Source organism: Cetorhinus maximus, chromosome 22 (genome assembly GCF_964194155.1).
Source record: "Cetorhinus maximus chromosome 22, sCetMax3.hap1.1, whole genome shotgun sequence".
Classification (NCBI taxonomy): domain Eukaryota; kingdom Metazoa; phylum Chordata; class Chondrichthyes; order Lamniformes; family Cetorhinidae; genus Cetorhinus; species Cetorhinus maximus.
The window spans coordinates 70,825,719-70,851,549 of NC_135900.1; the positions used below are offsets into that span (position 1 = coordinate 70,825,719).

A 25,831-nucleotide genomic window follows, 5' to 3' on the forward strand; every position below is an offset into this window, starting at 1 on the left:
TTTAACTGTGCCTTCAGATCAGCGATCTGCGCCTCTCATCTTCCCAAAGGATCACCACCATCCTAGTAACAAGTCACTGTACCAAGTTTGTAAATAATGGGAGGCCAGCAATGTAATTACAATACTTCAACCACAGCTTGCCCTGTGCCAGCCTCTGATTTTCTTAAAATTTGTTAAAACAACAATAAGTAAAGCTTAAATTAAACAAGAATTACAAATTTACCATTCAGCCTGCAGCAGAAAATTTATTTTCCTAAATGTAAGGCTAAGATTGAGTTTTCAGAGCGGGTAGTACCAGGAACAACAAAGGGACACATACAGTGAAGGAAGGGATTGTGAGTGAAGGATAGCTAGATTGAAAGGTAAAGGTTATGGATAAATGAGCGGTACACTGAAAGAAGGTGTTGTGGCTAAAGGGCAGCTACAGAAAAGGTAGGGAATGTTAAATGGACTGATGAAGGAATGGATTCAGGATGAGGAACAGACATGTCAAAAAGAGGGGTTGAGGTGACAGGGATAGCTGGACAATGGAGAATGTGGAGAAGATGGAGGAGCAGGCAGCATGAAACAGAACTAAGTAGGTGAAGGGATGACTAGGAGATCCACGAAGCATAAAGATATTTTTGGGGTACTGTTTTGTGTACAGCTTGTTGATGGAGATAAGTAAAAGCTTTTTCCGAATTGGGATGATTCTTCATAACCAGTAGATGTGGTGGCCTAGACAACTATAGGGAGCCCACTTAGTACTGAAAGGGTTAATGGGAGAAATTGAACTAAATGCTTAGGCCCAAGAGAAAAATACTGCAACCTTGAAGAACAATACCATCAGGCCTGACCACTGTTGTAAAATGAGCCCTGAGACATTCCATGTTGTTCTTTCTTAGGCCGAAATGTAATCAAAGTTGTGATAACCAAGTGCGTAGGCACCGCATCTGTTGTGGTGGGAATGGAAATTAACTAAAACATGGATTGGTCAGTTAACGTATGCAAATAAGCAGACTGAGATGTGCAAAATTTACTGATTGATTGTAAAATGCTTTTAAGCAAGTGTTTGCGTATTCTGCTTTGAGACAGTACAATAACTCTCACTGTATTGTCCTCTCTTGTGCACAAATAATAAATGGGGTCTCTACGTACGAAATGATGCCTTGGTGTGATTAATCTCCAACATAGACAATAGCTATCTTACCTGCTGCTGCATAGGTTGAGGAAGAGAAAAAAAATCCCAGAGGCCCCCATAGTTAAAGCCAAACTGCGACGTCTTCCCAGTGTCTCAATGACAAAAGGACTAAATGGAACAACTGAAAGAAAAGAAAGTTTAATTGTAAGGTAAGAACAGAATAATTCCGTTCAAATTGTGTGTAAGACTTGAGGGGAAAGAATCAACTGAAAGGGTTGGAAATGAATTAAACTGATAAAAACAACTAAAATTAGATGTTGAGTTTGTGTTCCTCAGATGTGGTATTAGTTGAGTACAAACTATTGTTTTCCTGCATTTTTCCATGAGGCATTCCCCCATTGCCTCACTGACATTGCCATTCATCATGTGGACAGTGACTGGTGACAGGCTATTCAAGGATGGAGAGATCACCTCACCTGATCCTGTGTTGATTGGAAATGGTCATATCTGTCATTTACTGACGAGCACTTTAAAAGAGAACTTTTCTTCAAAGTGCAATGCAATTTGCTGCTTAAGGTAACTCCTAAGAGCCATTATTCAACAAACACATTTTATGATGTGTTTCACTGGGTTAGTGTCAGTTTTAAAATGACTCCATTGGAAGATTACCACTGAAAAAGGATTTTTCTAAGAGCTGTTTATAGTGGTTTTGGTCCTTTAAAGGGTTTGCATTTATCTATTTCAAGACCTCAGAACATCTCAAATGGTTTTACAACAATTTTTTAAAAATTCATTTACGGGATGTGGGCATCGCTGGCTGGCCCAGCATTTTTTGCCTATCCCTAATTGCCCTTGAGAAGGTGGTGATGAGCTGCCTTCTTGAACCGCTGCAGTTCATGTTGTGTAGGTACACCCACGGTGCTGTTAGGAAGAGAGTTCCAGGATTTTAACCCAATGACAGTGAAGGAACCGTGATATATTTCCAAGTCAGGATGGTGAGTGGCATGGAGGGAATTTCAAGGTGGTGGTGTTCCCTTGTATCTGCTGCCCTTGTCCTTCTAGATGGTAGAGCTTGTGGGTTTGGAAGGTGCGGTCAAAGAAGCCTTGGTGAGTTCCTAAAGTGTATCTTGTAGATGGTACACACTGCTGCCACTGTTCGGCGGTGGTGGAGGGAGTGAATGTTTGTGGAAGGGGTGCCAATCAAGCGGGCTGCTTTGTCCTGGATGATGTCAAGCTTCTTGAGTGTAGTTGGAGCTGCACTCATCAGGCAAGAGTATTCCATTGCACTCCTGACTTCTGCCTTGTAGATGGCAGACAGGCTTTGGGGAGTCAGGAAGTGGGTTACTTGCCAAAGGATTCCTAGCCTCTGACCTGCTCTTGCAGCCACAGTATTTATTTGACTAGTCCAGTTCAATGGTAACCCCCAGGATGTTGATAGTGGGGGATTCATCAATGGTAATACCATTAAATGTTAAGGGACAATGGTTAGATTCTCTCTTGTTGGAAATGTTCATTGCCTGGCACTTGTGTGGCATGAATGTTACTTGCCACTTATCAGCCCAAGCCTGGATATTGTCCAGGTTGCTGCATTTGCACATAGACTGCTTCAGTATTTGACCGGTCACGAATGGTGCTGAACATTGTGCAATCATCAGCGAACATCCCCACTTCTGACCTTATGATGGAAGGAAAGTCATTGATGAAGTAGCTGAAGATGGTTGGGCCCAGGAGTGTACCCTGAGGAACTCCTGCAGTGATGTCCTGGGACTGAGATGATTGACATCCAACAACCTCAACCATCTTCCTTTCTGCTAGGTATGACTCCAACCAGTGGAGACTTTCCCCTGATTCCCATTGATTCCAATTTTGCTTGGGCTCCTTGACGCCATATTCAGTCAAATTCTGCCTTGATGTCAAGGGCAGTCACTCTCAACACACCTCTGGAGTTCAGCTCTTTTGTCCATGTTTGAACCAATATTGTAATGAGGTCAGGAGCTGAGTGACCCTGGCAGAGCCCAAACTGAGCGTCACTTTTATAATTCAAGGAAATGCGGCAGTTATTGTGCACAGAACAAGCTTACACAAACAGTAATTAAATAAGTTACCAGATCATCTGTGATAGGTATTTGTTGAGGAATAAAAATTAACCAGGACACTGGGAAAAGTCTCTTTTGAAATAGTGTCCTGGGACCTTTTATGCTCACTTTAGGTTATAATATTTCATCCAGGAGATGACATCTCTGGTGCAGTACTCCCTCAGTACTGGCACCTGAATGCTGGCTTAGATCTTGTGTTCAGGTTTCTCGAGTGGGACCTGAACCCACAACCTTCATCCTCAGAGGCTTGGTGCTACCACAGTGTCAGGGCTGACACTGAAAGATGCTTTAAAAGATTGTAGTCTTTTCCCAACATCTTGCATTGGCTGCTCAGAATTTTCCCATTAAGGATATGTCCCTCTTCCAATTTTTTTCCAAGGGAACCTGTGTTGGGCCTCATAACTTCATGTTGAACATCCATTTCCAGGAGTGTGGACCATGGAGCCTTACAGCACAGAAGTTTGTGCCTGAGAATCACAATACAATAAATTCAAAACTACCAGAAAATATGTTAGTTTTATAATATCCTGATTGCTTGTCTCACACTGTAACAGGGGTGTTGATGAGAAGCTCTTTTCGGGGAAACACAGCAGACAATTTGCATACAGCAGGACCCCAAAAACAGCAGTGAAGTAAATTCCACTGCACCTTCGAGTTAGCCCTGACATATGACTTATATTAAGCAAACACAATCAGTGCAGTATCCAACTCTGTTGGCAACACCACAATAAGCATTGGAGAGGGTGAGTTTAAAGAGTAGCAAGACTGATTTAAGTTCAGGGTAAATAAACTGTGTGGAAAGGTTAGGGAGAAGTGTCAGATTTACAGTCAAAGGAGAAGGTTTAAGGAATCACCAAGGTCCGTAAACGTTAACTGATGTTGATGAGGTAAACTAAGATTGTTACTTCGAACTAAACCAACAATGTAAAACCAGAGGACTTGAGTCTAAATCATGAGAGAGAAACTGAGCTAACAGGCAGGATTTTACATTTCGGGTTGGGACCAACGTCGGGGCCAGAGTTGAGGCTTGCTATTTGAAATAAAAAATGGCCCCATCCACCAGACCACAGCTGTGGCCAGGGAGGTGAGGGGCTTCCTCAAAGTCTTCCTGGAGCACTGTTCCCCTGGTCTGCTGCCAGGAGGCTGTCTCCAGGCAGCTGCTGCGTTCCCAACACCAAGGGAGGGCCAGCAGGCTGAATGAAAAGTTCAATTTGCCTCTGATCAATGGCCTTAATTAGCCTTTTAATTACCATAACTCGCTATCTATCACTTGCACTCCCACCATCCAGCCTCTGTGAAGATGGGGGTGGGTTAGTGCTGGCAAACCAGCACGCTGGCTGGCAGCATGAAATTACATGCCCTCCCTTCCCACCCTATATTGGGGCAAAAAACCTGGCCAAGGTTTCAAGTCAATAACTCGTTTTCTCTCTCCGCAGATTCTGCCTGACTTGCTGAGTGTTCCCAGCATTTTCTGTTCCTATTTTAGATTTCCAGCATATGCAATATATTGTTTTTGCCTAAATTATGAGAAATTGTTTAAAGCAATTATTCAGAGGAGCTTTCTTCCTCATTGATGGCAGGTGGTTCAGATTATCAGCCCGGGAGGGTGGAGTGGGATGTTCCAGGTGCAGTTGTTGCTGTAATGGGAGAGTCCTGGTAGTAATGGAGCAGGTTTCAATGGCTGAATGGGAAGTCTGGCTGAATGCCTTTCCTCCAAATTCTGGCCTGGCTGAGGTCAACTAAGTCTTCATACAGCAAGGATGAAACCTGGGGCCTTCTTGGCCTGTTTTGTTCAGTTTGACATCAGATAATCTACTCAGATTTCGCTTCTCTTCTTTAATTTGCTCAGCGTTCTCAGTGCCTCCATTCGGGGTGGAAAATGCACCATGTATTCCTAATTCAAATTTAGGAAGGTTTATCAGTGTGGTAAATTAATACTTACACTGTTCAGTGAGTTGTTAAGCAGATGACATAAACACAAGAACATCACCAATAAAACAGAGTTGTTAGCACATGGAATGCCGCACCAGAAGCAGCGGTGAATGCAGAGTCCATAAAGGGGTGGATTTTCAAATCGTCACCCCTGCTTGAAACTGACGTTGCGGATTTGACACTTGCTATCTCTGTGGAAATGAAATTTGCTATGAGAGCTTGCCAATTCACAGTGCTAGTTTTAAAACTGAGTGGTGGGTTGAAAATCTACCTCAATAACTTATAAAAGGGAAAGAGTGGTAAATATTTTAAAAGATTTAGAAGGAGCACAGATGAAGGAAAGGGACTATTTGGATAGCTCCTTCAAGCAGCTGGCATAAGCAAAATGGGCCGAATGGTCTCATCCTATGCTGCAAATTAATTCTAACATTGGCATATGAATGTGAGAACTAATTTGGATGCTTGTAATACATAAATTGAGTTTGTCCCAGTAACCTTAAGTCTGTGCTTTGTAGGGGTGAAGAAAATAAAGGCTTTGTGAAGTGAAATTACTCTTGCTGTTTGGCCGATACTATATCATCAGTAACATGTCACTGCAGTCTCACCATGGCAACGATAGTGTGTGAGGCACAGCCTAGGTGGATACTGCTAATACAAACTGATCTCATGTATCAGAAGAAAATAATTTTGTTTGTCATTATAGTGGCTAAGAATGTTGCTGAATAGCCTTTTCATTAAGTTGACTCACACAGGCTACTGGAGCACCTTCAAATTTAACCTGCAAGCGATCTGATTCTCATCATGTACTTAGTGTACAGTCATACCTAAGTTTGCCAAACACAAGTGTTATTTGTAAGTTATGGGAGCTAAATTACCCCTTTGCTTGATATGGCGCCTCTGAGGAGGGGAGGAATCTAAAAGCATAAAGAAATTTTTGTTATGCTCCCCTGATCAGGAAATCCCCTATTAAGAAAGAAGCTTGCATTTATATAGTACCTTTTACAAATCCAAGTCATGCATTATGCACTAGCCCTTTATTAAACACTACCCTCAACCAAGTATATAATTCAATTCTTTTTGCGATATATTTAGTTGAATTCCTGGCACATTACTTTCATAAACCAGTCCTTATAAATTCTTTGTGGTATGGAATTAAGAGGGAGCTCCCAAAAGTATAAATATATCCTTTACGTTTTGTTAATAATACCTAGGCTGATTACTGTTATTTTACTTGGGAGTGTCTTTTGTCCCAGTTTATGCAACCTGTCCAACAATGTTAGAATTCAACAAAGGATAACTAGAAAATCGATAAAGAGAAAAGAAAATATGAAAGTAGATTAGCAAGGAATATAAATAAAAACAGATTGTACAAACTTCTATTGATAATTAAAAAGGAAGAGATTAGCAAAAGTCAAAGCGGAGGCAAAGACAGGAGAAACCATAAAGTGGAATAAGGAAATGGCAGAGATATTGGGCTAGATTTTGTGCTTCCAGTAATGGTGGCATGTTCAAAGTTTGCTGCAACTGGATGTTGGAGTGGCTTTGAAACTTGCTGAGTGTACACACTATAGCACTGTGACATTTGAAGTCTGTTGTATAAAGGGTTAATGTTAAATATGTAAATATATGGTCTACATCAACAGTGATGTAAGGTCACATGACAACAGAGCACGGAGAAAGATAGTTTTATGTGGAGCCTCGTGCTGAGTCTGTATTGTACACATATAATGTTCAATAAAAGGTAAAGTTTACCAAAGCCTTGCATCCAGCATTGTCTGCAAGCCTAGACCCACAACTACCACGTCTGCGACCCGAGACAACAATAATGGAGAATCTGCACCTGAAAAGTAGAGTGTTAACTTCATTGTGAACAGTGGGTCCTGATATTCTCTTTTAAACTGAATGGTCCCTGTAAGGGCTGGAAGCAGTGGCATAGTGGTATTGTCACTGGACTAATATTCCAGAGACCCAGGGTAATGCTCTGGGGACCAAGAGTTTGAATCCCACCATGGCAGATAGTGAAATTTGAATTCAATAAAAGTTTGATGATGACCAGGAAACCATTGCCGACTGTCGTAAAAACTCATCTGATTCACTAATGTCCTTTAGGGAAGGAAGTCTGCCGTCCTTACCTGGTCTGGTCTATGCTGTGGGTCTGGAGTTACACAATGTGGTTGACTCTTAAAATGTCCTCTGAACAAAGGCAATTAGAGATGGGCAAAAAATGCTGGCATAGCCAGGGACGCCCACATCACATGAGCGAATCAAAAAAAAATTAACGAACATGCAGCTTTGGAATGTGCAATTTACTTGCCAGTAGAACTTGTTGCTTCTTAGAACTGTAACCTTAGATGCAGAAGTCATGTAGAGTTATTGTCCAGTTATTGCATTGAAGTTCTACTGTGTGCATCCTTATCTGGGAGTATGTAATTTGGTTTTTGCCGACCAGTTTTTACAGTAACATTTTTACAAATCTTTCTTCTTGACCATGAGATATCTGCCTTTTTTCCCAGCTGTCTAAAGCTGCACCAATATTATGTCATATTCTACACTGAAGACATTTGAAAGAGGAAGAACAGGACAATCCTCCAGCTTTCAACATGCACATAATGCAATGTTCAGAGTCACATAGATTCAAGATCATGAATTCCAACAATTACATGCAACAGAAAGGATGAGTAATAATTAAAAATTTTCAAAATCTTACACATGAATTCTCCCAAAGTGCTGATGATCATGGTCTGGTAGTCTTCAGCTTTGAACATCTTACAGTGGCAGGTCTCCAATGTAGTGACCACATCTGATACCTTGCTACCTCCTGTATTAGCACAGACGGGATTGTTTTCCAATAGTTCTGAGCTGGTTAAAACCAGCCCATAATATGCAAATGCAGTTCCCAACCTAGAAAAACCATGGAAGTCAATTACTTCAAAACAGGCACCCTCTTTCAATCGGTTTCAACTCAGGTTATTTTACCAAATAAATGTCGGCATATTATTTCAGGAAATCGTTACATAATAGCGGTCAATCGTCACAAGCCTGATTCAAGTGAGCCAGGCCAAGCAGAAGACCATCTAAATTGGCCCATTGCTTTAAAAAAACCCCTTCGGGCCTCCTTCAAATACAGGCACAAAGAAACATTTATTAGCCCAGAATTTGCTGAAAAAATAATGGCACCATTATTAATGTGCAAATCAGCCAGCAACTTGCGATGAGGAAGGGATACCTCATGGATTGCAAATTGCTGCAAACTACTGGCCAATTTACACCATTCTGCCATGAGCTTTTGAAAAACAGCATCTCACTCTCAACCTCCCCATAATTTTCATGAAGTTGCTGAATTTATCCATAGTCTAGTAATTAACAGCACAAATACCCTTTTAACAATATGTTGATTGCTGTCAACATCTTTTGACCAAAAACTAAACAGTTAAGAGTGAAGAGTCAGGTTGTGAATTGCTGCTGGATTTAAAAATGTCAAATTTAAGTTTCATACTTATCCATTCTGTCACATTTTTTCTCTTATTCCAGTCTTTCATGCCTATTTATTTTCTTTTTTGCACCTGATTTGACTTTGAATTCACCCTCTCTAATTCACCCCCCTTCTCAATCATTTTTCTGTTTATTTCTGAATCTGTTAATCTCATTGTTTAAGGAGATGCACTGCTTGTTCCATTGTTCACTTAAGTTTCAGATGCCCAGTTGGTCCCATTGCCTCATTGTCAGCTTACACTTCTAGCAACTCTGGGAAAATAAATGTTAAAAACTAAATTTTCACAAACAAGTGTAACTAACCAGACATGCAGCAAGATGTGCTGCTCCTGCAAAATCTAGGCATTATTGCTCAGATGTAGCCAAAGATAAAGGTATATCCATTGTCTCACGGGCCTTTGGACAGGATATCATGTTGCTTATGTGGAATATTATAGTCTGTTTACCTAGTCACCTAGTGAGATCAATATTATTACCAATTCAATTCAAAGATCCACATTTCTTGAGTCATGTAAGTTGGATAAGAAATATACTCAAACAAGTGTATAAGATACAGATATAGGCCATATACTGTTCAATTTCTAGCTGTTAGCCAAGCAATTCTTGTCACCAATGGAAATATTTTATTTGATTCAAGGGTCGATTGAGATGCCAGATCTATAGCTTATTAAATTTGGTCTGTATGGCACCCACTCCTTATTTGGTCATCACTGTTCTATGACGTGCAGTCATGCCTGAAGTTATACAATTCCTTCATTAGATGGTGCATCCACAGCTCCAGGAGGTGTAGATCCCATCTCAATACCTACAACATTAACACGCTCTGAGGGAATCTCCCTGTTATCCTGACTTTCTAATGGGCAAAGCCACGGGAGATCCAGATGAAGTTGAAAGAGTCCTGGACATTGTTGTAATTACAGGGAGAAATTCTTTTAAAGTGGAAGTCTGCAATAGTGAGATCCATAGCTCAAGCAGTTGAATTCCTCAGCTCCCAAACTGATGGTGGTGACTTTGAGCCTCACAGCCATTGACCGCTTGATTGAAAGTGCTTCATTGGGTAGGGAGTTCCATCATAGCAAGATCTGGCCATCCAACCATCCCTGGTAACTCTCAAATCTGGATCATGGCTCAATCTATAGATGTTCAGCCAACCAAGAGCCCAAGTTAGCTCACCTTCCCAAATACATGAGAATGGAAGACTGTTATTGACATTACCCTATGTTCTGGTGGGTCAGTACACTTGTTAGGTATAACAGAAGGTCCAATCGACCCAGGTTTCATCATCAACTTGTGCTAAACTAGCTAATCTCAAACATAGGGCAGCATTTACTGCAAATTGCTGAAGTGGGCTTTGAGACGGGAAGCGGGCAAACAGGAATTCCGATGGCCGAAACTGATGGCCAAATGAAATGGCCGGCGCTGAGGCAGCATCATTGGGGCAGGAAGCCAACTTTAATAGCTAAGAAGGCTGTTAACATTCATTTGCATGTTGAACGGTATTACACGTACCTTTTACAATTAAGCAGATAGCGAGTGGGGATTATGGGCTGTCAGATCCCTGACAAGTAAAAGCTGGCAATGTTGAAGTAGTGGGGTGGAAAGCCAGTCATCTCACTGCTGCCTTTCACAGGAGGATGGAAGGACTTGCAAAGTTGCAGTCTGAGGGGTATAGGTCAGCAGGAGGGGAATCTGCTGGGACAGTCTGAGGAGTAGAGATCAGAGGGGGAGGGGCTGATAGGACAGCCTGAGGAGAAGAAATCAGAGGAGGAGAGGTTGATGGGCCAGTCTGAGGGTCATAGATCAGAGGAGAAGGGGCTGATGGGCCAATCTGAGGGTCGCAGATCAGAGGGGGAGGGGCAGATGGGATAGTCTGAGGGTAACAGAATGGAACTCAAATCTAGGGCGGCAGCCAGTGACATGAGTTGTCACCTTAACTTAATACAGCACGACTTCTTTGACATTGGAGTCTAGGTCGTGAAAAATATATGATTTCGCAAAATAATCCAAGAGCAGCACAAGTTTACATTATAGAATATAGCCACCTATGTTTTTTTCAATTAAGAGTAATCTTACAGCACCCTGGTATGGAACGAGAGTAAGGCTGTTTTGTTTGCAAACAGTATAACTCCACCTTCCATTTTTAATGTAGATCACAATGTTGGACACATGACCAGAGCAGCATCGAGGGAGGTGTCAGCAGGCACCATAGGCACCATTATCAGTGAGATCAGCAAAAGGGCCCCTCCCTGTCACATAATTGGGAGGGCCCAGCGCATCACTTTCACTAATTGGCCAGCTTTTTAAAATTAATTTATGGGATGTGGGCATCGCTGGCTCGGCCAGCATTTATTGTCCATCCCTAATTTCCCTTGAGAAAGTGGTGGTGAGCTGCCTTCTTGAACTGCTGCCTTCCATGTGGGTGCAGGTACACCCACAGTGCTGTTAGGGAGGGAGTTCCAGGATTTTAACCCAGCAAGTGAAGGAACGGCAATATATTTCCAAGTCATGATGGTGAGTGGCTTGGAGGGGAGCTCCCAGGTGGTGGTGTTCCCATGTATCTGTTACCCTTGTCTTTCTAGATGGTAGTCTTCGTGGGTTTGGAAGGTGCTGTCTAAGGAGCCTTGGTGTGTTTCTGAAGTGCATCTTGTAGATGGTACACACTACTGCCACTGTTCGTCAGTGGTGGAGGGAGTGAATGTTTTTGGAAGGGTGCTAATAAAGCAGGCTGCTTTGTCCTGGATGGTGTCAAGCTTCTTGAGTGTTGTTGAAGCAGCACCCATCCAGGCAAGTGGAGAGCATTCCATCACACTCCTGATTTGTGCTTTGTAGATGGTGGACAGGCTTTGGGGAGCCAGGAAGTGAGTTACTCGCTGCAGGATTCCTAGCCCCTGACCTGCTCTTGTAGCCACAGTATTTATATGGCTAGTCCAGTTCAGTTTCTGGTCAATTGTAGCCCCCAGGATGTTGATAGTGGGGGATTCAGCGATGGTAATGCCATTGAATGTCATTGAATGATGGTTGGGTTCTCTCTTGTTGGAGATGGTCATTGCCCGGCACTTGTGTGGCACGAATGTTACTTGCCACTCGTCAATATTGTCCAGATCTTGCTGCATTTGGACATGGACTGCTTCAGTATCTGAGGAGTTGCGAATAGTGCTGAACATTGTGCAATCACCAGTGAACATCCCCACTGCTGCTTGATCGGGTTTGGCTGGCCCCTTCCCACTGCCTCAAGAATCCCGCTGATTTCAGTAGGACCCCTGGCTCCTGGACTAAATTCCTCCCATCTCAATGTGGTAAGCAGAAATTCACTGGCCCTATTTACTATCTAAAGACCCCTGCAGGAAAATTGAACTGAAAGTCAGGTGAATGACAGATTTAGGCTAAGCCATGATGCCTTTCATACTTCAATGTCTCAACACTGACCATCTAGATCTCCAACTGAAGAATGCAGAGGTGGGGTAGGGGAGGGGTGCCAAATAGTTTTCAGCACTTGTGGTGCCTGTAACTCAAAGAAGTCACCAACTTGAGAGGAGCAGAAGGAGAAGAGCCACACTGTGTTAGCCATAGAATATTTACAGCTTTGTTTAAATATCTGGATATAGTTTGAAGGTAGACAGCATTTACCAGATGAACCAGGATTGTAGTGTTGTGCGTCTGTACTCTGTATCTATCAAGTCAAAGAGTGTCCCCTTCCTTGGCTACAGATTTAAAAAAAATCCAAGTCAGAAATTTGTCAGTCATTTCTTCTCTCAGTCAAGATTATCCTATCACAATGATGACCTATGCACATACCCAATTGGTGCAGCTTTCTCCAGCACTGAGTTTTGATATCATGCTCCCGTTGTATTTTCAACAACAGTTCTGAGGGACCATCTTGTAGCTTTGAGAGGTCCTCTCATTGGCATAGTGCTATTATTTGATGTACTGGGAGCAACTCTCTTCCCAGCTTTAAAAAAAAATCAGAAAACCCATCTTTTCAACTGAGCTTTCAGTCACCTCCCAAACTCTCCCATCATAGCTCGTCATCTTTTCTATTTCTCATACCTCTGAAAACTTTGGGAATTCCTGCAGGCTAAAGGTGCTATATAAAAACTACCAAGTTATTGACATTGTTGGAATTATCCTGGCTAATGTCCCTCCTTTAACTAAAAACCCATTAACTGGACATTCAACTCATTGCTGTGTCTAGGATTTTGCTGAGTACAAAACAGCTGCCCATGTACCTATATCACAAATACCTTCCCCTTCCTGGTCCTACCAGTGCCGGCTCTTGTGGGGAGACACTGCCTCTGGAGCTAGACCTTGCCCAGGCATCTATTCTTCTAGTGTGGATTGGATAATGAGCATCAGTTGCTCAAGGCTTCAGTTCAGGCCACTGAAGCTATATGTAGACCACCCCACCCCCACCCCCCCCCCCCCCCCCACCCCCAGCCACCTTGCACCACCCAAACTACTAAAGAAATTAGTATTAATCAGAACTTTCTCACCAAATGGGTAAATGTGAACTTTCTTAACTCAGAAGCTCAGATTGAAGGAAATCCAGTTGTAAAATGACATTCATAATGTTTGTAGTCAATAATGCACCAACATTGACAGCCCTTAGGAATTGAAGATACAACAAACTAAAGCATTAAGAAAAATATTCCACCTGGGTTTTCATTGATCTGTCAGCTTGTTGGCTTTAACTAAACTACAATCTTTAGCCATCTTATATTCAACCTAACTATTTTGTAGTTACTTATTTCCAATTGTTCTCCGATTCTCAGAGCATCCTAAAAGACATTCCCCTGCTGAAGATCTTATTTAACATATGATCCTGGTGATATGCAATCTTCTCCAGCCACTGGGAACTAAATTGCTACGAATATGGGGGTATTTTTTGGTCTTACCACTTCAGTTTCCATTAAAGAGCCCTGAGGGAGACAGGAACGATTCATCTTTGCAATGTAGTTCAGGGTCTTTGTAGCAATCTGAGATTTCCCCTCAGAGACATTGTAACGGGCTGATTCTGGAATACACTGAAAGAGAGAAGTGATGAAGATTCAGCATAATGGGTGCACAATGGATCAGTGGTGAATGGATAGGTGGGTGAGTTAATTGTGTTGGGTGTTGTGTGGGTGGCTGGATTGATGGGTTAATGGATGTATGATTAGATGGAGGGGAGTGAGCGTAGTGATCTATGGGTTGAATTGGGGCAGAATTGGGCCCATTAAGGAGCCTGAAATGTAGGACTGGTCAAACATGTCTCCCGACTGACAAAATATGTGATCAACATTTTTAGCAACTCTGGAGGGGGAGCAAGTCACCTGATAAATTCTTGGTCACACTTTTTTATTGGGAGGGAGCTAGAAAGCACTCCAAGAAATGCTCCTACTTAGAGTCAAGGTGTGAGATGAGATTATTGCTCATCAGTTATGGAGGTAGTGGTATAATTTGTTAAGAACAGAATCACTCGGGCAGAAAAGAAACAGTTATGGATGTAGCAAATCAAGACAGGATTCCTTGTAACACAAATTAATACAGGTCATCCAACTAGCGTCAACAATTCTTCATTGCAATACCAAGACACTGTTGATGAATGCTTGCTCAAAATCATGTGACTCTACATTGCACGAACATTCACCATCTGTTGAGCAACTGCGAGCTCTAGAACATTCCAGAATGTTTGGAACAGCACCAGGTTGTTTTGCTTGCAGCAGTTTTTGTTACTAAGCAATTGAACACACCTGGAATATAAAGCACGTTTTATTCAGTTCACATCTCTCCCTTCTACAGTTACAACTGATTATCTTATTACATTTCCAACAGAAACATGGAAGGAATTCCACACCCAGGTTGCAAACACTTATTCTTTGTTCCTTAAATTGGGGCATAACTTGGATACTTTTGGTGACTTCCTGCTTTTTCAGCAATGATGAGATTTCTGTGAAATTTCAAACAATTCATTGGACATACCCTTTTTGGAATGAGAACTCTTGTGGAAATATTCGCAGGATGTTTTTCAATTGTTTAAATTTTCCAGTCACGTCTCAGCGCTGATGAATTCTTCAATGGGCAGAATTGTCCCAGATTTGCACTAAGTGCGATAGTGGGCTTGTAAAATGATGTTTTACCCGATGGCTATGATGGGGGTTTTCATGCAGTATCACCCCAGACCCACCACATTAGTTAGGCATTCCCGGGAAGCATGCCATTTCCATGGCGGGAAGGCTCTCATTTGCCTGCCTGCCATCGTCTCATCAGTTCATCACACCAGGCACCATATTTAAAGTCCAGCCTTGCGCATACATCTCAGTGCTTCCAGACCACGAATGCTGCAAAGAAGACATGGCCCTGAAAGGCAAAAAGACTGCAGCCCCCGGTTCAGCAACCCATCACTGGAACAACTTTTGGATGCCGTGGAGTCCCACTGGGATGTCCTCTACCCCTGATCTGGCCGCAGGATGGGCAGCAAGCTCACTAATCTGGCTTGGGAGGTGGTGACAGTGGTGGTCAGCGCCAACACCCTTTGAAAGGGGACAGCCACCCAGTGCTGCAGGAGGATGAATGATCTCCTCTGTTCTGCCAGGGTAATTCACTCTTCTCATCACTATCAACTCAAGCATTCAAACCCATCACACATCCATAGGAATCTTACTCACTGCCAGCTCATGGGGCATCACCATTCACGCTCTCTCACTCGCCGTCATTGTCCTCATCCCATCCACACAGGCCAGACATACTTATCACCTGGCCTGGCTGGCATCCTGCTCACACTTTCTCCATCTCTATTCATGCAGGACAAGCTGGCACACAACAACAGGGAGTGGTCACAGACTGTTGGAAGAATGCCTGAAATCAAGGTCCTTACCAACTTTGAAAACAGAGCCATCCAGCTGGCCGGCGACAATCTGGACCGGTCCTGTGCTGACGGTGATATTGGCACTGCTCTACCAAGTGATAGTCCAGCAGTGCAACATCCATCAGACAACCATGCTGTGAATAATGTGTCCTGTTTTACAGGCCACTGCCATGCACTAATTATCTCTCCTTGCTTTCACAGGCACATTGGCAAAACAGCCAATGGAGTCCATAACCCAGGGCCTCCAATCAAGCCCCAAAGAAACTTCTGAAGTGGAATCTGAAGGCACCCTCCTTAAAGTCCCATCACAGCACTCACCCACACTCTCCACTAGTGCAGAGACACGCACCCCGGTGGGACCTAGCCTTAGAATAGCCTCAGGATCACAATCTGGTGAGCACTTCTCACTGTCTGATCCACAGCAGGTGGTGGCAGGGACCACCCTGACATGCGGCACTTGGAGGATTGCTGGAGGCCAGAAATTTGCTAAGTCCAAGTCAGATGACAGGCCTCTGGACTTGGTCATGTCACAGTTGCTGGAGCTGCAAAGGCAAGCTTGGGGACATCAGGAAGGAATGTCCGCTGCACTCCTCAGATTGCAAGGCATGATGGAGCAGTCCGTCCGCCTTCAGGCTGAGGTGATAGCGCCGGCATACCAACGCACAGAAGTTAACTCTGGTAGGATAAAAGCAAAATACTGCGGATGCTGGAAATCTGAAATAAAAACAGAAAATGCGAGAAGAACTCAGAAGGTCTGACAACATCTGTGGAGGGAGAAACAGAGTTAATGTTTCTAGTCTGTATGACCTTTCTTCAGTGCTGTTAGGTTCTGGCTGCCATGGACACCTTGGTCCAGGACGTTACCCCTACATTGCTGCACGGGCTCAACTCCATCACTAGCGCCATAGTTGGCCCCCAACAGTGTGTACGCAAGAGGGGTGCCGGGCAACTCAATCTCACTCCAGATACTCCTCTTTAAGGAGTCAGCCTGGGGCCCTTGGGCACACATAGGGAGGAGGAGCAGGAGGTGCATCCGCCCAGATGACTCCGACAGTGCCCAGCCCATCCAAGTCCCCTCTTCCTGTGACCTCAGCAGCTCCAGCTCCACAGGCCGAGGAGGGTGCCACTGCCACACAGCAGGACCCAGAAAGCAGGCCAGGACCCTCCAAGTCTCGGCCCTCCCGAGGACGCCCATCAAGGTCATAACAGACAGGGTGTAGCAGTCAGCAGGCTGCCTTCACTTCAGCTGTGGATGTCCAGGGTGCACCAAGATATAGCGGCAGGTTTAGGAAGTTAAGAAGAATTAGTTGCATAGCCTGGGCATGGGTGTTAATCACTTTACATACTGTTCACTACTGTCAATAAACTCCTAAGAATGTTTCCCTGCCTATGGCTCCTTGTTCTGATGAGCAGTGTTCTTGTCACTCAGATGTGAACCCTTTCTGTACAAGATAAAGGCAGATGTCTCAGTCCAGGGCCTCTTCCCTGTGCTCTGTGCAGCCTCCAGGGCCTCTTCCCTGTGCTCTGTGCAGCCTTTGGACCAAAGTGATGGTCTGGTCTCTCACTCCCTGGAAACAGTACTGATGCCTGCACCTCGGCAGTGCTTGTCATTGCTTCCAGAATGTAATGTGCAGGTGCCACAAAGTGTTCTCATTCTCTCTGTGTGCTCTCAACACCTTTAAGGTGGAGCTGGCCCCCATTTCTTCAACATTTGTGACCCTGATGCTGTGATCCTGAAGGGCTCAGGTGCTGAAGGCAGACAAAGGATCAGATGCTTCAAAAGTTTCATGTCTGCATCCCTATGATATGACCCTGTCATATAGCGCAAGCGAGCTGCCCTCAGCCAGACAGGAGTCAGACATTCTCAGAGGCTGTGTGAAGATCTATGGAGTGTCCTCACTGCATATTGTCATCATCTTCTTGCAATCGACTGCTAGGGCCTCCACTGCATCCCCATGACAGGAGCATTCTCACAGGGTATTTGCACTGTCATAAGTCAGACTGGATTCAAACATTCACAGATGCAATATGAGGATATATGGGGCCACCTCACTGCATGTCATCATCCTCCACAAATCTAGCAGCTATGAGGGCCTCCTGAGTGCGCCTGCCTTGTCTAGCCAGTGCAAGGGCCTCATCCCTGTCATCGTCACCTCCGAAGACCACCTCATCCTCATCAGAGGAGACATGCAGCTCCACCATCTCCTCCTCAGCCAGCTCATCTCCCAGTTGCAGCGCCAGGTTGTAAAGGGCGTAGAAGACGATGTGTGACATCCTCTGCGGACTGTACTGCAGGGTCCAGACCGGTCCAGGCAATGGAACCTCATCTTTAGCATCCCAATGGTCTGCTTCACCAAGTTGCGAGCTGTAGCATGAGCCTTAATTATATCTTTGCTCTGCTGCAGTCTGAGGCTGCCACACGGGTGTCATCAGCCACAAACTCTGCGGGTAGCCCTTGTGCCCGAGGAGCCATCCCTGCAACTTCTGTGGACCCTGGAAGACTTCAGGGATCTGTCACCGACTGAGAATGTAAGAGCCGTGCACATTCTTTGCAAACCGTGAGCATACCTGCAAGATGCGTTTCTGGTGATCGCACACCAGCTGCACATTGAGCAAATGGAACCCCTTGCGGTTAATGTAGTCCACCGTGTGTTGCGACAGAGATCTGAGTGCCACATGAGTGCAGTCGATCGCACCATGAACTTGTGGGAAACCCAAGATCTGGGTGAATCCAGTCGCACTTGCATCATGGCTGTCCTGGTCCTGGGCAAAATGTACAAAGTTGTGTGCCCTCACAAAGATGGCGTTCGTGACCTCATGGATGCATTTGTGGGTGGAGGTTTGTGAGATCCCTGCTTGGCACAAAATCCAGCAGTAGCTGGCAGATGTGACCAACCAGCTCCCTAGACATGCACAGTCTTCGGCGACACTGGTTCTTGGTCATCTGCAGGAATGCCAGGCGGCGTCTATAGACCCTGGGCGTCGCTAGGTGCTGACCAGCAATGGCTCGCTGTGGTTCTTCGGCAGTGTGTGCAGGATCCCTGGCCACCTCTCCTTCCTGAGGTTGCTGTTCCTGCCTCTGCTCAGCCAGGAGCCTCAGTCGCTGTCTCCTCCATCGTCTTTGCGCTCTGTAGGCCATCAGGCATATAGCTCTTTCACCAGGCTCCATGATCCTGATGTACTCCTGCAGGATGAAAGACAGAGACACATGGTTAGCATGGGTGTACTAAGAACCTGTCCTGGTTAAGTATGAAGGCCCCTTAATGGTTCCCAGAGAGGGCTGGCCACTACTTGGCCAGAGATTAGTGTGCTGCATGGCTACCCGAGACCCCACTCATCACTGTCCCACTTCACCTGACCGATTGGCGGCAGCTTTGCCCACTGGACTGCATGCGCTGCAAGGCTGCACTGTAAGCTTGAATCATGGGGGAAACTGGTCCAAACCGGGATGCTGACATTGCAAGGGTCTGTGAGCACTTTCGCCAGTGACTGCTCCATGGCCAGCTTTAGCGAGGAGATTGTACAAAGTGTGCAGTCGTCCAACTGTTCTGCAGTCCACAGAAATGTTCATGACTTTGTAGCCTGTGCCAGCAGGGGTTGAAAAGCTTTGGAGTATTTGGTGGCACTTTGATGCTTCTGCATTGCTTGAGTGGGCAGATAAGCTAGAAGCCCGACTCCAATCATATCAATGTGGCTGCACTTGAATTGCCTCAGTTGCAGAGGAATGGTTACTTTATACAGGTTTCCCTAATTCGTGGCAACTTCCCTCGCCCACCCTACCCCCTACTCCGAATGCTTGTGCACCATATTCAATGGGAGGGCTGCCCTTGCTCTCCCCCAGCCCCCTCAGCCCCCAACAGGTCGGCTCAATGGCTGGGCTGCCCTTAACCCTGACCCCACAACACCCCATAAGCTTGAAGCCCAACAGGCGATCCTGGCAAGCGCTGCACAATGTTACTTTGTACTCACTTCCGAGTTCCCCTCAAAGTGCAGGCCACCAAGTGCACGTCTTTTATGTGCTATTGTGAAACACGTCGGCGTGCTTTCCTGCTGACGTGGACAGATGACCCAGCAGAGGGGAGGAGGATGATTCCAGAGGGCTGGCCTGATAATTATATGCTGATGTATTACATTGAAGTTCCCGACGTCTGATGGCAGGAAACGCGACCCGCCATTGGCAGGCTGAGCGGACAGCTGCGAACTGATTTCACATCATCGTGAAACTGATCACGCCATATTGTCCGCTCACGCCGCCGAACATGCCCAGCACCAGTGGGCACAGAAAATTCCACCCGATATCTTAGCTGAGACCTAAGCAAAACACAACAAACTACAATTTAAATTCACCAAAGGATGATGGCTCTTCCAATCACACTGATCTCAGAGGTCACACGCTTGGTCCTTGTGTTAGCTGTTAGTCAAGGCAATGAGGGGTACTTTATTGGACTCAGCAGCCTTGGACTGGTGGGCATACTTCTGGTTGTTATTCTTGTTGGCAAAGGTACATGTCGAGACTTTAGGTGAGAGCAAAATCGGGAATCGTTGCAATGCACTCTTCAGTCAAAAACCTAGTCAACACTCACTTGCTGTGGCATATGATGGGTTTGGCATGGTGTGATAGACAGTTAGCTGACCAGAGTTATAATCCCGGCTGTGCCTTGTGTATCCCAATAAGCTTCGCTACTACAGAGCTGATTACTTGCATGGATATTGGTCAAATTTCAACACAGACTAGACTCCAACAGCACTCCACCTCAGCACCAGCTCAGGGCTCCTACATCCTGTTACTGTTAATGTAAGTGATTCAGTTCAAGTGCACACCATGGATGGGGATTCTTTTGTAACATCTTCAGCCAGCAGTCTGACTAGATGATTTATCTCAACCTCCTTCTCAGGCCCCACTATCACAGAAGCCAGTCTTCATCCAAGTTTACTCCACATGACATCAAAATATGGCTGAAGGCACTGGGTACAGCAAAGGCTACAAGTGCGGAAAAAGTCCTGGCTATAGCACTGAACATTTGTGCTCCAGCATCAGCTGCGCCCCTAGCCAAGCTGTTCCAGTCCAACTAAATCACTGATGTCGACCCATTAGGTGGTAAGTTGTTCAGGTATGTCCTCTCCAAAATAAGCAGGACAAATACAATCTGACCAACTACCACCCATCATACTACTCTCAATCTTCAGCAAAGTAATAGAAAGTGTTGCCATCAGTGCTATCAAGCAGCACTCGCTCAGCAATAACCTGCTCACTGACAGATTGGCAGCCCATCCACCACCTTAAGCATTCATCCCCTACACCCTGATGCATAGTGTGTACCATCTACAAGATGTATTGCAGCATCTCACCAAGGTTCCTTCAACAGCACCTTCCAAACCTGTGACCTCCACCTAGAAGGATAAGGGCAGCAGATGCATGGGAACACCACCATCTGCAAGTTTTCCTCCAAGCCTCTCACCATCCTGACTTGAAACTATATTGTTGTTCCTTTGGCTGTCACTAGGTCAAAACCTGGAATTCTTTCCCTAACAGCACTGTGGATGTACCTACACTAGATGAATTGCAGTGGTTCAAGATGGTGGTCACCACCACCTTCCTGAGGACAGTCAGGGACAGGTAATAAATGTTGGCCTAGCCACCAATGCCTACATTCTATGAATGAATAAAAAAAAGACTCAAGGGTCAGACAGGGCCGTGGTTTAACATATCTAACAGTTGTCACTTCTGACAATGCAGTACTCAGTACTGCATTGGGAAGGTCAGCCTAGGTTCTATGTTTAAGTCTCCGCAATGGGACTTGGACCCATAACCTTCTAACCCAGAGGCTACCCCTGAGCCCAGACTGACACCTCTTTACTTTTCAACCCCTCACGTTCAAGTTAAGAGTCAGCATCAGTTGGAAAGAGATGAGAAAAGAAGATTGAGTATACAGGTAGGGTTTGGAGAGTGAGAGGAGTACCAGTTCAGTGGAGGGGCAAGGAAAAAGAAGAGTAGAATTGAGGTGGGAAAGGAAAGACGATGACAGCCTACCCTCCATAAACAATCTGTATCCTCCATAAAGGATCTGTGTCCCTTCTATACAATCTTCAGTGGCTATACTGTTTTCTGTTGTCAGTTTAACACACATTTAATCAAATATCTGTTAAAATTGTGGGCTCTGAGAATGAAGGGATTGCTTTGCCTCACCTTAAATAGCACCAGCAGGACGATGCTGGGTATGGTGGAGATACGCACAAGCCAACGCCAGCCCAACGTGGGAATAATTAGGTATGCCAGCAGGATCTCTATTGTGGATCCCAGGAGCCAGAAGATCTACAAGAGATAAAGAGAAGGAAATAATAAAAAGAAAAAAATAAGAATGACTGGTCCATTTCCTCACAGGAGAAGTGAAATAAATAATTAGGTCTGGCAGATTCTGGCGAGAGAGAAAAGAGGGTTAAAATTTTGATTAAAGATTCTCCATCTGACTTGGAAAAAGGAAGTCCCAGTGTCGGACTGAATAAAACAAAGGGAGGAGGAGGGAGGTGAAGTGTACACAGGTAGTGTAACAATACATGGTAAAATGCAGGTAACGTACATTTCAAAATAACACCTAAATGAGTTAAATCAACAGATATTGAGAACAAAAGTTGTTCATGGTTAAAAATGTTCAAGATTTAGAAGAATGACATACATCAATCAGGCTCTGAAGGACTTCAGAAAGATTAGAGTAAAACAGATCTAAAGTGGAGGGGAAAGAGAAAAAAGGCCATCTTTTGAGAAAAGTGTGTTGAAGACAAGTGGATTCATAACTCCATTGTAATGGCACAGATAGGAATTTATTTGCTGTTACAATAAAGATAATGTAAAGACTTAAGTAAACTTTAACATTAACCAAATAACTTACCCCGACCACCTAGTGCTAGCAATATTCTCCTGAGTCCACTGAGTCTCAGGGTAGTGCATTAGTTTTGGATTGATCCAGCACAGATATGATGGGTCCACTTGGCCTCTTTCTGTGCTGTAAACTACTATGGTTCTATGGGGATGATTTTCATCTCACCAGTGCCCTGCCTATACTTTAAAAATGAGCTATAACCAAAGCAAACTTAAGCGGTGGATAGTTATGCTGACTTACTGCAATGTTGATGCTTGTTCTGCTTTCTGTTTTGGAAAAACCTGAATTCTTGCAACCAGACACCCAATCAGAAACAGGAGAAAACCTCTTGCATTTTAGCATCTGGGATTCAAGTGGCATGATTAAGAGCCCAAAGTTAATTTTGTCTCTACCACCTGACTCCTGCCAGTCCCTGGCTGAGGAGGTGACCATTTCCAGCCATAATTAAAGGGACCTTCAGCTGCCATCAGAGAAAGCAAGATGGAGCTCTCAGAGAAGTCCTTTTTACTTCCAGTTGTTTGTGGATCTTTGGATCCTAATGCAAAATGCATCTCCCCTTTCAGCTGCTGCTCATGTCCAATTTCCCACCTCCAGATCAGCAGGCTACCTACTGGGATACCTGCCTCACACTGGCAGCTCACTGACCGTGGGTTAATGATTTGAGCCACCATGAAAATCCACCAGGTCCCGCACTGAATACTCCAGACACCTACCACCCACCTGATTAAAATGCCCACATCAAAATGGCACCCCCATATCTCCACACACACGCATATGCGCACAAACTGTAGATAGAGGTCATTGTTCTTCTCAGGGGCTGGTCTTGAGCAGAACTGGGCATTGGGATAATTTGGACTTTGTGAAACCTTGTGAAACAGGCACTGTGGGATTAGCTGTCTGTTATACATCTCTGCTGAACACACAGTCCAAATATAAGTATTCTTTCTTGAACAAGTTTTCCCTTCAATAGAGGAAAACAACTCAGAGAGGAGAGCAGGAGTGCCCACCAAGGCTATCATTTGATTTTTTAAAAATTCATTTTTGGGATGTGGATGTCACTGGCTGGGCCAGCGTTTATTGTCCATGTCTAATTGCCCTTGAGAAGGTGGTGGTGAGCTGCTTTTTTGAACTGCTGCAGTCCATGTGGTGTAGGTACACCCACAGCGTTGTTAGGGAGGGAGTTCCAGGATTTTGACCCAGTGACAGTGAAGGAACTACGATATATTTCCAAGTCAGGATGGCGAATGGCTTGGAGGGGAACTTCCAGGTAGTGGTGTTCCCATGCAACTGCTGTACTTGTCCTTCCAGATGGTAGTGTTCGTGGATTTGGAAGGTGCTAACTAAGGACCCTTGGTGAGTCTCTGCAGTTTAACACACTGCTGTCACAGTTCGTCAGTGATGGAGGGAATGAATGTTTGTGGATGTGTTAACTGTTGTTGGAGCTGCACTCGTCCAGGCAAGTGGGGAGTATTCCATCACACTCCTGACTTGTGCCTTGTAGATGGTGGACAGGCTTTGGGGAGTCGGGAGGTGAGTTACTCGCCACGTGATTCTTGTAGCTCTTGTAGCCAGAGTATTTATATGGCTAGTCCAGTTCAGTTTCTGGTCAATGGTAACCTCTAGGATGTTGTTAGTGGGGTTTTTTGCAGTGATAATGCCATTGAATGTCATGGGGCGATGGTTAGATTCTCTCTTCACAGAAATCAGAATGTTACGGCACAGAGGGAGGCCTATTGCATCTGCACCAGCACTCCAAATGAGCATTATGACTTTGTGCCATTCTTCTGTCTTTTCCCCATACTCTTGCACATTGTTTCTATTCAAACAATCATATAATGCCCTCTTGAATGCCTCGATTGAACCTGCCTCCACCACACTCCCGGGCAGTGCATTCCAGACCCGAACCACTCACTGTGAAAATGTTTTATCTCACATCACATTTGCGTCTTTTGAAAATCACTTTAAATCTGTGCCATCTTGTTCTCGATCTTTTTACGAGCAGAAACAGTTTCTCCCTATCTGCTCTATCCAGCCCCCTCATGATTTTGAACACCTCTATCAAATCTTCTCTTAGCCTTCTCCTCTCCAAGGAGAACAGTCCCAACCTCTCCAATCTATCTTCATCTTGTTGGATATGGTCATTGCCTGGCCTCCAATCTATCTTCATCTTGTTGGATATGGTCATTGCCTGGCACTTGTGTGGTGCAAATGTTACTAGCCACTTCGCAGCCCAAGCCTGGATAATTGTCCAGGTATTGCTGCATTTGGATATTCAGCATCTGAGGAGTCACAAATGGTGCTGAACATTGTGCAATCATCAGTAAACATCCCCTTATGATGGAAGAAAGGTCATTGATGAAGCAGCTGAAGATGGTTGGGCCTAGGACACTACCCTGAGGAACTCCTGCAGTGATATCCTGGAACTGAGGTGATTGACCTCCAGCAACCACAACCATCTTCATTTGTGCTAGGTATGACTCCAACCAGCGGAGACGTTTCCCCTGATTCCTATTTGCTCCAGATTTTCTAGGGCTCCTTGATGTTGAGATGATAAACACTAAATAGTCTCTCGTACAAAGTATCAACTTGCCAACCGTTGAAATCTGACCACTTAGCTGTTCATAGCACACACACTTGCTCACCTGTCCCAACGGTAAAATACGACCTCGATATTTGGTGGGCATGAACTCTGTCATGAGAATAAATCTGCACAGAAGAAAATAAAATTGATGTCACCATTTCAAAAAGTTGTCATAGAATGATGCAGTACAGAAGGAGTCCATCGTGCCTGTGCAGGTTCAAGATACAAGAAGAAGAAAAGCAGAGAGAAGTATACGTGACTTAGAGGCAGCAAAGAACAACAGAAGTCAAGCCAACGCCCAACAAGATCCTGTTCTACAACATACATTGGAAAGAACCAAAGCAGTTAATGAGAATCCTTATCCAAACATAGGGAACTGAACAAGACCCTTAGTGAAACATGTGCAAATAATATATCACATCTGCATGACATCAAGACTTGAGGAAGTGTGTAAATCTTGGTCCAAGTCGAATCATTAAAAAATAATGAAGTTACTGCAGCTTTTCCAATGGTCAGTCAAAGAATATAAGTCCAGACCACGCAGGTGATAGCAGATGGGTTCGGAGTTTGCTTGCTACACGCCATGACTGATCTAAGAGGGTAGCACTATTATAGGACCGTACTCAACTCTATGACATGAATATATTAAATCACTAGTGAATGAGCTAAACAAAACTGCAATGTAACTAGCTTTATTTAAACTGTAGTCAGCGCTTAGTACAAATTGTAATTCCATGCCACTTGGAAGGGATTGGACAGTTTTAAGTACACAAAGTAATTGGGCCAATTGTTATGTCTGAAAAAAGAGTAAAAGGACAGACTTGTATTTATTCAGTAACTTTCACAACCTAAAGATGTCTCAAAGCACTTTACAACCAATGAAATACT

General features: G+C 44.5%; 1 protein-coding gene across 4 annotated transcripts in view; it reads right to left on the reverse strand.

The window, feature by feature from the left end:
* svopl (SVOP-like) overlaps positions 1 to 25,831 on the reverse strand; it is a 117,108-nt gene that overhangs the window by 20,801 nt on the left and 70,476 nt on the right. For all 4 annotated transcript variants that reach the window (XR_013580242.1, XM_078568511.1, XM_078568512.1 and 1 more), the window contains 6 exons: positions 25,005 to 25,068; positions 21,672 to 21,797; positions 13,533 to 13,661; positions 12,268 to 12,341; positions 7,856 to 8,049; positions 1,190 to 1,301 (listed from right to left, as the gene is read on the reverse strand). Coding sequence is in view for 3 of the 4 variants with exons in the window: in XM_078568511.1 (XP_078424637.1) it covers positions 1,190 to 1,301; positions 7,856 to 8,049; positions 12,268 to 12,341; positions 13,533 to 13,661; positions 21,672 to 21,797; positions 25,005 to 25,068 (699 nt within the window). In the remaining variant the exon portion in view is untranslated. The remainder of the gene's footprint in view (positions 1 to 1,189; positions 1,302 to 7,855; positions 8,050 to 12,267; positions 12,342 to 13,532; positions 13,662 to 21,671; positions 21,798 to 25,004; positions 25,069 to 25,831) is intronic.